General features: G+C 39.0%; 1 protein-coding gene across 1 annotated transcript in view; it reads right to left on the reverse strand.

Annotated features, from left to right (window-relative positions):
- Positions 1-1,873: 1,873 nt before the first annotated feature.
- The window catches only part of reep6 (receptor accessory protein 6), a 36,830-nt gene continuing 21,150 nt past the window's right edge, over positions 1,874-17,553 (reverse strand). The window contains exons 2-5 of the mRNA XM_041205405.1: positions 17,228-17,321; positions 13,604-13,742; positions 13,200-13,368; positions 1,874-4,552 (exon numbers count right to left, since the gene is read on the reverse strand). Of these exons, the coding sequence (XP_041061339.1) occupies positions 4,515-4,552; positions 13,200-13,368; positions 13,604-13,742; positions 17,228-17,321 (440 nt within the window). The 3' untranslated portion in view covers positions 1,874-4,514. The remainder of the gene's footprint in view (positions 4,553-13,199; positions 13,369-13,603; positions 13,743-17,227; positions 17,322-17,553) is intronic.

Raw genomic sequence — 17,553 nt, forward strand, 5'->3', positions numbered from 1 at the left:
TTGCTCACAACGGGGTTTCCTCTACATTGGAGGGACCAAACGCAGACTGAGTGACCGCTTTGCAGAACACCTTCGGTCTGTCTGCAAGCATGACCCAGACCTCCCTGTTGCTTGCCATTTCAACACTCCACCCTGCTCTCATGCCCACATGTTCGTCCTTGGCCTGCTGCATTGTTCCAGTAAAGCTCAACGCAAACTGGAGTAACAGCAACTCATCTTCCAACTAGGCACTTTACAACCTTTCGGACTGAATATTGAGTTCAACAATTTTAAATCATGAACTCTCTCCTCCATCCCCATCCCCTTTCCGATTCCCCCCGCCTTTCCCAATAATTTATATAGATTTTTCATTTCCCACCTATTTCCATTATTTTAAATGTATTTCCATCCATTTTTTTTTATCTCTACCTTTTAGCCTATTTCGATCCCTTCCCTTCATCGCACCACACCCCCACTAGGGCTATCTGTACCTTGCTTGTCCTGCTTTCTATCCTTAATTAGCACATTCCTTAGATAATATCACCACCTTCAACACCTCTTTGTCCTTTTGTCTGACATCTTTTGGCTACCTCCACCTATCACTGGCCCTCTATCCAGCTCTACTCCACTCTTCTCCCCTTAAACCAGCTTATATTTCACCTCTTTTCTATTTTTACTTAGTTCTGCTGAAGTGTCATACGGACTCGAAACGTTAACTGTGTCCCTCTCCGCAGATGCTGCCAGACGAGTTTTTCCAGGTATTTTTAGTTTTGCTTTGGATTTCCCGCATCTGCAGTTTTTTTTTGCTTTTATCTGTTGTAAAAACCCATCCAGTTCACTAATACCTTTCAGAGAAGTAAATCTTCCAACCTTACCCAGTCTGGCCTACAGGTGATTCCAGTCCTACAGCAATGTGGTTGACTCTTAACTTCCCTCTGCAATGGCCTAGCAAGCCACTCAGTTCAAGGGCAATTAGGGATGCTGGCCTTGCAAGTGACACTCATCCCTTGAAAGAATAAAGAAAAATCACAACACAGCTTTTTGGACGAGGGCCAGGGATGAGACCTTGGGCAGGGTTGGGAAACAAGAGAGAATGATGGCTTCAGAAGGAAAGCTAAACCTAATTAAAGGGCAAGAATGCAAAAAAAAAGTGAACGGCTTCTTGTAGAATGAGTTTAACAGAATCAGAAAATATCACATACTTACGAAAAGTAAGCTGGATACAGAAAAACAATTACATTGATCAAGGGAAACAAGGAGGCTCCATATCCGAGCACAACAAACAATGCGGTCAAAGCAATCAAAGCTTGGAAGAATCCGGACACAGGCAATGACATTGTTCTTCATTTAATAACATTTCTGTTTAGCTCCACTGGGTTACACCACATGACCGGTGGCTGGGTGTGTTACTAGGCTGCAGCATGAATCTGGTGACATCACACAGAAGGATTTATGTAGTCAGAACTGAGAGATTTTATTATTGTAGCCTTTATGTAGAGGCATGTGGTATGAAGATCGTGGCAGTAGAAACAGAAAACGAGAGCTTGGTGTCCAAGTCAGACAAAGATTGGAATTAAAGTGTTGGTGCTAAAAGTGCTGAAGCAAGATTTTGTATTTTTTCCACTTCCCCTACAAACCATAGGTTTGAAACTTAGTGTTACATAAACAAACTCTCAATGTCTTTTCAATCCTGCTCAATGAGCCTTTATCTCCGTTTAAAAGAACACTATTTTTGCACAGCATTTGGGTCTGCAGCACCTCTTTATACTACTCAATAGATTATTGGTACTATACCAAATAACTTGACTTCCTTATAAACATTTTCCCAAAGATCAAACATTAAAACATACCATGGGATTAATCTTCCCATCAAAAATAAAACACTACACAAAAGCTGGTTCAATATTTTATTGAGCTTATTTAAAGTAACAAGTAGTGCATCTAACTGAGTCATTGTTCCACAACACAGTAAACAGAGGTTATTAAAACTGACTAACCCTGCAATCAATAAAGCGTGGTCCCCATAACTGCAACAAATTAAGCACTGCCTTAAGTCTCCAAAGTCAGGATTTTCACTTAGCTTTCTGAAGTCTGTAATAATTAATGCGAGGTGGAAAGCTCCCTTCAATGAATTGCACTTTAAACTTAATATTTGCACTTTTTTTTGCTGTGATTGACATTTTTTCTATTGACGCAATGTTGATTTTTAAAAGGAAATACTCACTGAAATTGCGACAATTCCACACTCCCCATGTTTATCAAAGTTGCTTGTCCATTTCTTCTGAAGATAGTTTTTTTAAAAAAACACAACTATATAAATACCTGACCCAACTTCATTTAAACAAGCAAATTACAGAAACTACTGTAGCACTTGTAAAAACATTAGAGCGCAGTGCAGTGCTAGCTTACCTCCCACAGGTCTGTATTTTGGGTTTAAAACAGTGCTCATTTGGCATCTGTTTCTCAAAACAATGAAATACTAAACTGATGAGAACAAATGCAAAAATAAAAAAATCAAACTGCAGTAGATTGTCTGAAGGTTCCTAGAGTATATTCAAGTTAATGTCTTAGATTGATTACTTGGAATTAAGAAAAAGCTCTTGAAACTTCCACTCAATCTTAGTTTTCTGAAGATAGTACGCATCTTTCCTTGGATAAGATGACAAATGAACGTGTTTGTTCCTTTTATTCAACATTATTTCTAAACCAAAATTATTTCATTCCACCCCACCAGAAAGAGCAACGGTAGAATTGCTACTCAGACTCTTCCAAGGTCCCATTAAGTTACTGAGTTAATGGTTCTTTCGCCAAGGCAGTTTAAGGCAATTGAATTCCAGAAGTTGATCTCAACAGGGCTCTTCTATCTCCCTGCACAGTACAAAGAAATCGCACTACTAAAAGGAAGCCAAGTAAGTTTTAATAAAAATGGGGAGACAGCTTTTGTTGAGAGCCTTAAACCATAGAAAGCTGGCTCAGTGCAATTCCAGTTCCTGTCAATGGAGGGGTGGTGAAGGAAAACAACAAAAAAAAATCACCAGGCCACACATTCATAGACGCACACACACAAACACGCTTCAAGGCCAGCATAAGCAAGATAAGAGCAAATCACCTGTCCAGGAGTTGTAATTGGAGCACAACATACAAAAACTATGACTATCCAGTGTATAAAATTTGGTAAACGAGATAGGAGACCTGAATTTGCTGAAAAATCCATTATAAAAAACATTACTTGAATTTCCCAGTCTAACAGCACAATTTTAAAATTAGGAATTGCTCACTTTGGAGTCAGTGTCAAACACAGATTCTGACAGGGTCGTTAATCTATCAACTCGGGCCAATAAGTGATGATAAATTTAAATTTGCTGCAAAACCTCATTTAGAATTTCCCAGAATGAATGAAGTCATTCCCCATAAATACTTTTAGCACAGGCTTCAACTATACAGATTTTCAAAAAGTGATCTTAAAAATTGGTGTCAGTTATCCAATTGAGTGTATACTCGTACACACTTACATTTAACATTCTGGCCTGAACTGATCAGAGGATTTATAATGGGATGCAAGATGATTAGGCATAATCCACAAAAAGACTACAGGCATCTCTCTCTCTCTCTCTCCAATTGAGAAAGACAGTTGGTTATATAGCTTGAGGGCACCACTCCGCAAGCATGGGGCAAGGCAATGAAGCAGGCCTCTTATGAGCTACCATAGTCAGTGAACCTGCATCACTGGCATTATTTTGTATCACTCTAGATATCTAGCTAACTGAATTAACTGACTGACTAAATGACTGCAAACAAATCCAGTCATGAAGTCAGCCGGAGATGAATTGATATCAAACCATTTTGACCCAGCTCCACCACCACCACCACCACCCCCACCCCCTTCCATGATCTTTTCAAAACCAAAAGGCAAATCTATATCATCTCCATCATATGCCTCCAGTTTGGTGCAGGTTACAACTCTACAATCAACAGAGCAGTGCGTACGTCCAAATTGCAGTTAAACCAATGATATTTTGAAAGGAATGTTCTTTGTTTTGAACCAATTTCTGGTGAGGTTTTGCGATCAAGGGATGGTAGTGTTGGGGTGGGGGTGGGGCACAACCCCCCCAAGCCTAAAGATTGTAACGGAAGTACAGAACCATGCACAATTTGCATGGGAAATACCAGCCCAACTTCAGTTGTTTCAAAAGGAATTTTCAGACAGTTCAGGGATTTTGTAGAATAAGGTTTTGCTGCATGCCACTTATGTTACTCGGACTGGAGACTGATTGGATCAGAAGTAGAAACAAAGTACGAGACGAGACATACACAGGGAGAGGATCAACATTTGAAAACAAAGAAAAAGACAGCTCGTTCCAGATTCCAATGGAAGATACCACCTGGAAAATTAACTTCAATCTTTCTCTTTCAGATGCTGATTAACCCTTTGTGATTTTAGTGAATTGCTGTTTTTTTGTCAAAATCTCAGCATTTCTGTTCTTCTAATGTGCGAATAGCTTGACCTCGCAGGTGGTCTGTTCATTCTGTAATCCTCAGTTATTCTTGTCTTTTTCAGAATGCAGTTTCATCGCTGAAATACAGGAGGAAAATTAGTAAAGGAACTACTTTGAACACAAGAATGGCAAGACTATTTTCCTGAAGTGGGGTGGGATTTGGGGGGTGGGGGGGCATTACAGAAATGTTTCTTTGATTACCAGGCACACCTATTCCTGCCCTTCACTCAATCTAGATGTCATTAATATTAAACTTGGTGAAGTGTAAACACAGATTAACTTTTGTTTTATGGAGACTATCAAAAACATCCAAGGACTATATGAAACAAAGAACAATGCTATGAAGAGAACAAAATGCTACACTAGGCCGGAGTAGCTCATTGCTGGATGTGGATAAATTTTGCAATAGTTTTGTCAGACCCTCCAAACAAACCTGAAGATTCCTCTTCGGTCACATCCTGCATATTACCCCCCCCCCATTTTATAGTACAATATGGTCAAACTTAAACAAAAATAGGCTTAAATGAGCATAAATAGATGAAGCCCAAGGAGATGGAAACCCATGCCAGTACATTGCTTTGAGTCTTGAGCTCATTTAACCATCAGATATATAATGTTTAAAAAGCTTTTCAATTTTTAGATGCAATAATTTCTACATACCCTTTAAAAATACCAAAAGAAACAGAAAATACTGAGCATGTCTCCGCTTGAAATTAAAAGACTACTGACTTTCCCCCCCCGCCCCCCCCAACTGTGGCTGAAAAATCTGGTTGCAATGTTGAGACCTCCTTGAAAAAAGTTCAACTGGAGGATACTCACCATTGGAGAGTTGGAAATGTGGCTAGGTTTGTAAGTGAAGATTCATTTGACAGAGGATGATTTGATGGACACATGTAAATAAAGAGCAAGGAGAGTGTGTATTGTAGTTACACACATAAAACTAATTTATACTTAAAATTCCACAATCTTTTTAGCCGCTTAACTTATTTGTTTGCACTCAGATTGTGCATGTATCTGGATGCTAATACAGAGAAAACTCCGGGCTGTGAAGTTTGAATCATTAATGAAAATATGTTTAAATATTTAATCAGTAAAATGAAATGCAAAGTTAGGTCAATGATCTAGGATGCTAATACTTACCACACAAGGTGCACAATAATTCAGAGGTACAGTTTGTACTGGCTCAATAGAATACATTAGGCTAAAGATAGAATATGCAAACTAATTTGTATCAAGTGAAATACAAGAAAACCATTCAAGTACTGTATATTTGACATGGGAGTGTGGGGAAAAACAGAGGAGAAAGGGGGTTGATGTGCAGCCAAAGACAATTTGAAAGCCACTATTCACTTTTTTTTTTAAAAAAAGCTCAAGTCAAATGCTTGCAGTGGGTTACCAAACAGTTGCTCTACACACCAAGTCCAACTTACCCGTAGACCAACAACCATCTTGTATACCTTCTTGCCATCAATCTACTGACAGCTCACTCTAATGTGTTGGGCAGCAGGAAGGAAAAATGACAGATTACAGGACAGAATGCACGTACATCCCACCCTCATGAACAGGCTCATGTACAGCATTGAAAACAGAAAACGCTAGAAAAACTCAGCAGGTCTGGCATCATCTGTGGAGAGAAAAACAAAGTTGAGTCTAATATATGTAAGAGTCACGTTGAATGCGAAATGTTAACTGTTTCTCTCTCCACAGATGCTACCAGACCTGAGTTTTCCAGCATTTTCTGTTTTCATTTCAGATTTCCAACATCTGTGGTATTTTGCTTTTATTTCACATACAGCATTATTTATTCTTAAATGCTAACTGATCAATTGCCAGTTTCATTTCAGCTGTTTGATTACTAGGTTTGTATTGTGCTAAACACTTGGTCACAAGATACACAGAACAAGGATGTTGCAAGGTGTTGAGACTGTTACACAAATACAGACTGTTATCGCAAGAGGTTCTCGTCTCAAACTGAGATCAGCTCGATTGAGCACAGTACTGGGGAAATGAAGTTTAAGTGTGGTGCTTTGAGGGCAAAGAATTTAACTTCAAAAATCTATTTTTGGAAGAATCTGCTGTACAGTGGAGCCTCAATTTTGCAGGAGTCGGAATGATCAATTTAAAAAATGTTAAATTAAAATTAGGAGCGTTTCAATTAAACACTGAAATACACACAAGGTTATGAATTTCAGTATTATACTTTTATACAGGACAAGCATATCTTTGAAAGAATTAGCTTCAAGGAAGCTCATCGTATTTGTAGCAAAACAAGTGTAGCTGGCTGATCTGGCCTGAAACTTTAATTAAACTGTCTTTATGGATTAATTTAAGTTCATTCTAATCAGATGACAAAATTACTCTGTTGCTGTCAAGGATCAAAAGTTAGTGGGCCACCCAATAGTTAAGTTTACACCTTCTCTACTGAGATGTCAAAAGTGATTACCATTTTAGTTAACTGATTAAGGAATTGTTTAGTCAACAGATAGTCCTATTTGAACATCCAGTCGCATGATTGAAGAGCAGTCTTGGGGTCCCAAAGTCCTGTTTTGCACTGCCTCAAGCAAACACCAACTTCCATGTAATGTTCAGCGACTCAGAATCCACTGAACATCACAGATAATTCCTAATGCTTCTTCTCGCAGTGCAAATTTAACATTCTACTTTTAGTGTCTCACTGTACCTCATCTTCACATGCAAATAAACCTGTGGGTGAAATTGGTCCTGAACAGTAGCGTGAAGCAGGCAATGTAAATCAGGAATCCTTTTCAACTGAGTATTTCCATCATTTTCTGCTCTCATTACCAATTCATTGAACAGTTTTCTCTAACAAACAAGATGAATTTCACACCAGTTTTAGCTTGAATGCAATGATGAGAGTGATATTGGAGATGGGAGCTTGCATCTTCTTCATCCCCTGCACCAATCTTATTTTGCACTATTCAGATGATTGGACTGCTTAATGGCAAGAGGGCAGATAGTGTGTTAATTTAGTCCTAAGGATCCCAAAGTTATTGCTATACATTTGTTAACTATCCAACAATGAGACAAAGGTGTATCACTTTCAGATAGTGTAATACAATAAAAAGTCAATGTAATACAAAAAAAACTTATAGATTGATGATATAAAACACGACCTGGAATCAGCACACCTATCAGCAGGCATTGTAATGATCACAAATGTAAGCTATGAGAAAGGGACAACTCTAAAATTACTAATGGGACACTACGTCCTCAGCTAGGGGGAAATCTTGGTTTATCATGACATTGGAAAACCATCGGATAACCATCGGATACAGGGAAGTAGAAGAATGAAGGACTAATCACCATAATCTCAAATAATGTTAGGATATCCAATTGAGATGCATCTTTCTTCCCGCCGTAGTAAATACTTTGCAATATCAATTTAACCAATATGATTTGTATTTATATTAAATGCAAGAGTTCTCAGGACCAAAACAATATCTACATTGACCATCTTAAAGATGACTGGAGGGAGAAAAAAAAACAGCCCGAGTACACCAGTTTTTTTCAATACCATAAATAAGACAAGCAGAAAGAACCCAACCTTGAGCCATGCGATCTAAATAAAACAAGTCATGATAAACCAAGAGTATCATTTTTCTGATCTAACAGAACAGATCTGTTAGATTTTCTGATCTAACTTGTTACATACAGACACATTAGGTAACTGTTTAGGTCCATCTGTCCTCACGAACTTCTTGCTGCTACATAGTGACTGCAAGACTAAAGCAAGAAACAAAATATAAATTTTAAAGGCTACTTAAATTAGACTTCAGATCACCAAACTTGACAAATATATTTAAGATAGGATACGTTTAAACCACCCATGTGGACTTAATTGTACCCAAAGTAGATTTCTGAAACAGATACACTGTGATGATGTATATAGCCAAATATGGCATCCTTTTAATGACCATTTCCTTAAATCACAGCTTAACAACTGCTAGTTGATCTTAAAATGCCATTCTTTTGAAAATATGGTGAGATCATCAGCCAGCCTGCCTCTGTGCTCAGCGACATGATGGCTGGTATCACAATGTAACTACTTTTATTCTTGAACGTGCACACATCCTGTGTCCTGTGGAGCTTCTTGCATTGTTTTTTTCTGTTGCTCAAAACTGTAGCAGCCGTGTGGTTTAGGCATGACAAAAAAAAGTACCCCATTTACAAAATAAGCCACCTTGTAAATCTGACCAAGTTATATGGTTGCATCAGTTCCTCATGGTGTTTTAGTGTCACATAGTTGTTCATGGTAAAGTACACCACAGATTCCCATTGTGAAACTAGAACACTGCTGGAGTTACCTGCTCCGGCTCAAAGTGGTTCTACTGGTCAGATTACACAGCTGGCCAGGTGGTTTCCTGCATTTACAAGTCATTCATCTAAATATTTAATACGAATTAATATTTTATATTATTTCACCAGGTTGCAACATGAATATATTTTAAGCCTAACTCAGTGCCAAGGCTATTACTGTTGAAACAGTTGGCACACCACAAATAATCAGCATAAACTGTAACAATGCATCCACACCTTGAACCATCTAATCTAGGCACTATGCTCTGAAATTCCATCTCTTAACCCCCTCCATATTCCTCTTCTCCATTAAGACCCTGCTCTTTGACCATGATTTTGATCACCCTCAATATCTTAGTCACTGACTTGGTGTCCATTTTTGTCTGGTTGATAATGTACCTCAAGACATTTTTCTACATTAAAAAGTTTCTATATAAATGCATTACATTGTTGAATGGGAGGACACACAAGACCCACAATTCATGTGATCCAGCCTCAAATCAGTGGTGTCACAGAAATGAAAGTACACCCCACACAAGGGAAAACATCAAATTGGGAACCTTTGGAGTCTCTTTCAGGGTAGCTTTAGTATAGACTTGGAAACATTGCCAATTGGGTGGGTAGTTTAAGGTGCAGGGAATCTCAATGATACAGTATTAATCTAAAACCATTAGTTCATTAAAATAAGCTAATCTATTCTCTATGCTGCACACACCTGTTATTTACCCAATTTGCTCTTTCATGTGTTTATTCTAGTCAGCAGCTGTATATTTATTGAGGCGAGTACAGTTCTAAAACTCATAAGGGCCCCAGCCAAAATCACTTAGAATATGAACTATTAGCATTTTGATTGACAATATATTTTGGGGGTGGAGGGGGGGGGGGGAATATTTGGTGTCCTCATTCTGCAATCTTCCATCCATGTTAATACACACATGCTATTTTTGGAAAAGCCCAATTTTGAATGATAGCATTATCAAGAAAATATAATAATTCTCAATGTTATTGGAATTTACTGTAATTGTGGTGCATGTGCACATTTATGTGGATTAAAGGCAGTTGCTCTGAAGGTTTTGATGTTTTAAGAGATGAACTGGGTTTGAAATATTAAGTAGGTAAACATAGGTGTAAAAGAACATTTGCATTTTTAAATAAACCAGACTGGATTGGGGTGGAATGTGTCATCTAGCCAGGTGAAGTTTAGAAAGTGTTTATTTTTCCCAAGGATTACTGGCAAAATGGGTACTATGCTAATTTTTTATGATCAGGAAGGCAAAGTCCAAAGTCATAGCAAAACAATGGGAATTTGCATTCAAAAAGGGAAAACATGTATAAAAGGAGTGAAAGCTGTGTGCAAGGGTAGGCATTTTAAGAACCAACAAGTGCGAAAAGCCTTTAGCATCTATGCCTCAAGCTACTGTTTTCAAAGAGCTGAAGTTAAGAAAACTCACTTTGAATTCGACTGGTTCAGGGTATCATGTTGCTTTGCCTGGGTTTTTAAAACATGTGTCTTACTGTTGCCTTAACAAATGCGTAACTGGGTGTCAGATTAAGAAGGAGATTTAGAAGTTATCATTGTTAGTAATGTGTAGACCTATGTATGCATTTAAAGTCATTTCTACCACTAATAAATGTTTAGTCATTTCGTAAAAAACAATAAGACTTGGTGGTCTTATTACTATTGAATTCAAGGCATGCGTCTCAAAATTTATACAAATTGCAAAACAAGTCGTGGCAGCTCTTTCAAGTTTCCATTTGGGATTTGAATAACTCAGCATTTACCATCAGTTGTGCCATAACAGCAATGTTTAAAAGGATGTGGTCCATACCAGAAACACAATGCCGTGCAAACATGCAAGATTTGATGCTGACTGTCACCTCACTGTGGTTTTCTTCCAACAGTTTTAAAAAGCATTAATCCTTTACAGTTTTGCTATTTTTAGGGTTTAAAGATAAATCTTTTATGCAATTCATGACAGGCACAGGTTCCATGAAAAATAAACTAGCATCACATTATCAGACCTGAACTGACTTCATAATTTTTTTGTTCAGTCATGGGATGTCGGCATCACTGGCTAGGCCAGCATTTATTACCCATCCCTAAGTGCCCTTGGGAAGACAGTGTGAGCTGCCTTGGTGAACCGCTGCAGTCCACATGTAGATACATCCACAGTGCTGTTAGGGAGGAGTTTCAGGATTTTGACCCAGCAACAGAAGGAACGGCATTACCTTTCCAAGTCAGGATGGCGAGTGGCTTAGAGGGGAACTTCCAGGTGGTGGTGTTCCCATGTGTCTGCTGCCCTTGTCCTTCCAGATAGTAGTGGTCATGGGTTTGGAAGGTGCTGTTTAAGGAGCCTCAGTGAGCTCCAGCAGTGCATCTTGTAGATGGTACACAGTGCTGCCACTGTGTATCGGTGGTGGAGGGAGTGAATGTTTGTGGAGGGGGTGACAATCAAGTGGGCTGCTTTAGCCTGGAAGGTGTCAAGCTTCTTGAGTTTTGTTGGAGCTGCACTCATCCAGGCAAGTGCAGAGTATTCCATCACACTTGTAGATGGTGGACAAGCATTGGGGAGTCAGGTGGTGAGTGACTCACTGCAGGATTATAAAAGAAATTCTAACTTAACTGCATATCTTAAAGACTATACAAAAATTACCATCTTTCCTGATGACTCAATGGTGAAATGCATTACCAAGTGTGGCATGGCTTCTTGCAGATCAGATGTTCAATTCTTGGTTTGCATTGAATTAGTTGAACTTGGCCTAGACAATGTTAGGGACCATTCCAACTGGCATTAACGTCTTTCTTGACACTTTCAAAGGATGAAATGGGATTGGGAAGAGTAAAGAGTACCGTTGTGTGACTGAAACAGAATCAGGATTTGGCTCAACTGTAATACTGCAGATAGTCAAACAAGTTGCTGACGCTGAGCAACTAGGCTCACAAGCAGTGGGGTTATTTAGGTGCATGTTGCTTTAGAATACTTGGAAAACGGAGGTTGGGGAGAATTAAAATACTCAGTGAAAGATACTTATTGCTTTCAGACTATCAATTGAGACATGCAATACACAAATTCCCAACAAAATACAGTGCATTTATACCCATTAAGTGGTTGGAGGGTGGGCGGGTGGAAAAGAGGCAAAATCAGCCTTCATACAGTTGTAGGGCAGAATTTATCAGTGTTTCTTTGGTAATACAGACATTTCTTTGTGGCATCTTCAACACGCAGACTGAAACATGGTCAGGGACCATCTCCAAAATGAACTCTGGGAAGTCCCCTGACAGCTCCAGAATTACAAACTCAACTGTTCACACCAGATGTCAGAGTCAAGAGCAAAATTCAGTCTTAGCACAATTAGTTAAACGTGGATTATATAAAAGCCAATACTTAAAATTGGAACAAGGACTTCCATTCTCCAACTTCCTTAAACAAAACTCGCTTTTTACCCTCAAACAAATAAAAAGCCTTCTTTACACTATACTGCCCCAAAATAGGCTACAAAAGATATAGATAAGTTAAGTGAGAGGGCAAAGATCTGGCAAATGGAGTATGATATGGGAAAAGGTGAAATTGTCCATATTGGCAGGAAGAATAAAAAAGAGAAGCATATTATCTAAATGGTGAGAGATTGCAGAGCTCTGAGGTACAGAGGGATCTGGGTGTCCTAGTGCATGAATCACAAAAGGCTAGTAATGCAGGTACAGCAAGTAATTAGGAAAGCTAATAGAATGTTATCATTTATTGCAACGGAAATTGAATACAAAAATATAGAGAGGCTGTGCTTCAGTTGTACAGGGCACCAATGAGATCACATCTGGAGTAATGTGTACAGTATTGGTCACCTTATTGAAGATAGGATGTAAATTCGTTGGAGACAGTTCAGTGAAGGTTTACCAGATTAATACCTGGAATGTCTTATGAGGAAAGGTTGGACAGACTAGGCTTGAATCCGCTGGAGTTTAGAAGATTAAGAGGTGACTTGCTCGAAACCTTTAAGATCCTGAGGGGTCTTGACAAGGTGGATGTGGAGAAGATGTTTCCTCTTGTGGAAGAATCTAGAGCCAGGGGTCACCGTTTAAAAATAAGGAGTTGCCCATTTAAAACAGAGATGAGGTGCAATTTTTTCACTCAGAGGGTCATGCGTCTTTAGAACTCTGTTCCTGAAGAGGCGGTAGAAGCAGGGTCTTTGAATATTTTTAAGGTCGAGGTGGATAGATTCTTGGCAAGCAAGGGGGACAATAAATTATCAGGGGTAGGTAGGATGCAGATTTCAGGTTACTATCAGATCAGCCATGAACTTATTAAATGGCAGAGCAGGCTTGAGGGGCTGAATGGTCTGCTCCTTCTTCATTTGTAAACATTATAAATTATATTCTAGGTCGCCATTCAGCAGCAATGTTCAACTGACCTTCCCTTGTCAAACATTCTGCTGCATCCAGAGCTTTTCCACCGAGTTTATTAACAACATTATCCACAGTGGCATGATGTTTGAGGAACAGAGGGCGGACAACTCGATTGTAGATCATCTGAGAACCATTCCACGCGACTGGTGCCATGCACCAGAGCAAGAACAAACACTGCAGGAAACAAAATTCCCAAAGCATTAGCCACTATCCTAAACTCACAAAAGCAGCCCAAGTTGAAACATTCTTTACAGCATGCAATCATTTACAGAAAATGAAGACATTTGGAATTAGTTGAGCTAAAGATGCTTAGATTAACAGTAAAGAAATGCAATAGGCTTGGGTGATAATGGCAACATATTCTAAAATTTGATGGCAAACACAAGGGTTTGTCTGAATTTTTACATACCTTTCCAGCGTAATAAAGAGGGAACCAATAAAGGAAAATGTCTGAGAAAAATTCAGCAACACTAAATATTCCGTATACTACCCAGTACGTCAGCCATTTTGTGTCATCATCTTTATTTGTACTTTCAATAGCTTTGATTCTGGAGAAGGAGGAGGAGAAAGAATATTTTAACATAATTAAAGGTTATACTGTCATTAAAAAGGTTCAGGTTAACATTTCCAAACTATTTAAAATCCACATGCAGTACTGTGCTCTTTAAATGGTGCAAAGGAACAAATAAGGATAGCAACTACCATAGTGCCTGCTAGCTGTAAGTAGATGTGATTAAATATGAAATTCTATGACTTAATCACAGGTTGAGAGTTTTGCCTTACAATTTAATACAGATTAGAATTACATTACATTAAAAAATACATTTATAATTTCTGCTGTCATGACAGCAAATCTCAGCCTGAATTACTTACGAGCATATTGAACTTTTTGAGGAAGACTTTTTTTTTTTAAAAAGGGCATACAAGCAAAAGCTGGCTGAGACTGTAAAGTAACCACCTGCTGGAAATTTTTTTATGGTGGATTACACTTGACCAACTAATCCAGAGAACATGGAATGTCGCATCTAAAAGGTGTCAAGGCACCCTTCAGACAGAGACACTTCAAAGGAAGAAATGCAATGCAAAAGGCTGAACTCTAATCTCCAGTGTTTGTGGAGACAAGAGAGACTGATAGCCATCTCATGAGAAACCATCTCCTGTTGAGTTATATCTCAGTGTGGACATGATCTGAGTTGAAAGAAAGCAGATTCTGGGCGAAAGACACGTTTGTTTTTCCCTTCCAGGAAGACACAAGAAATGGGGTTAAAAAGCCAACTGCAAACCTGGTCCATGGTTCTGGTGTGCTAATGTGTGCTGTGAAGGTCACAGCTGAATAACATCAGTTAGGCATCCCTGCAGCTAAAAATAAATACAATCTGTTGCTGGAGGCAAGTCACAAGTCAGCAAAACCATAGTCAAAAAGGAAACAGGATAACAACTTCCAGTTAACCTGCAGAACCAAGTGTCTCCAAACCAAATGCTCAACTGCCAAAGTTGGTTCTACTGGAATCACCCAATTTAACAGCTGCAACAGTTCACCATCTACGCCTCATGGACAAGCTAAAGACTGATTCGCATATCTGTTTCAACTTATATTTTTGGACTCAACTTGTCTGTGTGTGTTGCACTTTTATCACTTTCCCCTCCACCCCTCCGCACGAGTATTTAGTAACTAATAAACTTACTCCTTCTTTAACTCAAGAAAGCCTGTTTAAATTGGCTCTAAAACAAATGCATTTGGACTAGGAAAAGGTATCCATGAGGGATGGGATTCTTTTGAAATTAACTTTGTTGCGACCAACCAATGGGGTTGAATAAAGAAGGGGAGCCAGTTCATCCCTCCTCACCACGGGAACATGACAATTTGGGGTACCTCATCCAGGATCCTAAGTTGGGGGGACTTTGCCCGAGGGCTGATCATAACACTGTGCAGCATAACCTTGAAATCACTTGCAGAATGTCTGATTGGCCTCCAAAAGTACTTGAAAACTAATCCAACTTACTTCTCCCACATTTACCTATTGCAGGTTTATTAGAAATAGACCTCTCCCTATCAGCTGTGTGCACAAGTTCAGCCAAGTAAAAAAAAAATTCCAATTCTATCCATCAAAAAACATAAAATGAGACAAATTATCACAAAGCTTTGTTTAAAAAAAAGCAGCTCATTGTAACCCTAGTTTGATACGTATTCACTGGAAAACTGGCAAGACTGCTAATGGCAGATTGAAAAAGTTCTTGGTCCTTTTCTTTGGTTGATTTACAGGCAGAATTTCCCTTGTTCGGAAGAACTCATTTAAATGCATCGTGCCAAATGATTACCTTGATCCACTCAACATATTGCTGTTAAAACAACCTTTGGAGACAATGTACACCAACGGCTGTACAAAAAAAATCACAATACTGCAGGTGTAAATTGGTTATAGAAATGAACCAATCACAAAAAGTTAAATTTCATATGCTAAGTTTATGTCCTTAATTGCTCATATTTAGTGGCCTTTTAACATAAGCATCAGAGTGTTTCCCTTTATTGATAAAATGTGTTGTGCGTCAAATCTGACCTCCTCACTGCCACTCTAGGAACAAAATCAAGGTTGCTCGAGAGATAAATGGGAACAAACGCACAATGTAAGCAATGTTCACTTCTCCGGGGCCACCGGAGAAGAGCAATGGAGTTGTCACTCATGCAGGGTGCATAAAAAAAAATGATCAGCACAAAAATAAACCAATTTTTTAAAACTTCAAATCTCAAATGTATTCTAGCTGGGCGTGGACCGCCAAACTAAGTCAATGTGCTGAGACCAGAAACAGAGAAGCTTAACTACCTCAGCGTTGTATAAACTTAAGTTGATGCTAACCCACTCAGAATTGCCAAATCCTCCTGCATTGCCATGACTTCCACTGGGTTAAGGTTACTTATCTAATTAGATTTATGCAGGTTATAGCTACCAGCACATCTAATAAATAATCCAACTCCTGACAGTTTCAGTTGTGATAAGAATTTTTTTCTGAAAACACTAGCTGATTAAGCATTATACAACATTGGAATATACTTATGGACATTGGAACCAGGTAACTCTCAGGCTTTTAAGGTAGGTGGGTGGGGGGGGGGGGGGGGGGGGGGAGGTTGGCACAAAGTGGGGGCAACGTCTTGAGGGGTGGATTCCCCTGATACACACAGGGCCCCGCCTAAAAGGATGGATCCCCCCTTCCTCCCTGCATTTTGAACAGGCGCTAAAAACCTTCCCACTCCCATCCACATGCCACTGCCCAGTGTATTATGGCAGTGGAGGTCGATTGAGGGTCTTAAGTGGGCAATAATAGGATAATTAAAGGGCTTAAGTAGCCAAAGGGCAGGTGGGCTAGTGGGCACCATACACCACACCCACCTGTAAAATGGACACTGGTCAGGGGTGGATAGGTAGGTAGTGGACTAGCCATATTTTACATGACACACTCACTCCCTGCTGAAAAGATTCCCTTGTGGAGGAGCTGTGGGGGGCTTAAAACCAGACCCTCGATTACATTCCTATACATTTTAAAATAATCCAATGTCTTACAATCATGAGTTTTGGTTTGCATCTAAAAAATGTGTTTAAGGTTGTGATGCACAACCATGAGAGCAGACAGCAATAAGAGATCTTTCTTTCAGTTTTAAAAATTCGGTTTTGACATCTCCCACTTTAGTTCAGAGTGATTATTGTTTCAATCAAGCTTCATTATTTGTACTGGCATCCTTTATAAAGTTACAAACTTTCTTCAGGAAAAAAGTTGGGATCTTTGCATCGTGGACCAGAGCCAATACTTAATTTGCAATGCAACAGATGTGTGCTTCTCTACTCACCCCTTGACTCTGGTAACTTGGGTGGTAAGCTTTCAAAATAATAAGCAAAGCGTGTAAAAACAGAAACACTCAAAGGGAAGGAAGGAAAATGGTGTTGGAATTAAAGATGGAAAAAAAGCTGTTAATTTAGATGAAACTATGATTTTACAGAACATACCAAGGATGCATTTTTTACACTAAGGTCATACTTACGAAAAGTAAGCTGGGTATACAAAACCAATCAAATTGCACAATAGGGATGCTCCATATCCAAACACAAGATACAGACCAAGGAAGGATACTGAACCTGAAAGGAAGTAGTATACAATGAGATCACTGCCAACAGAAAGAAGCTTTTAATTCAGCTTGCCTTGTGCAAAACTATAGATGTCCTGACACTGGGTTAAAGTTACACTCTTAGCCAACCAAACCTACTGTTAAAAGGAGTTTAAAAAAAAGTTATTGTACCCCCAGCTTTCCTGTAGGACAGGTAAATTGTTTCATAAATATCTTAATAACCCAATTAGTCCCAGCATCTT

This window comes from Carcharodon carcharias, chromosome 14 (genome assembly GCF_017639515.1).
Source record: "Carcharodon carcharias isolate sCarCar2 chromosome 14, sCarCar2.pri, whole genome shotgun sequence".
NCBI lineage: Eukaryota > Metazoa > Chordata > Chondrichthyes > Lamniformes > Lamnidae > Carcharodon > Carcharodon carcharias.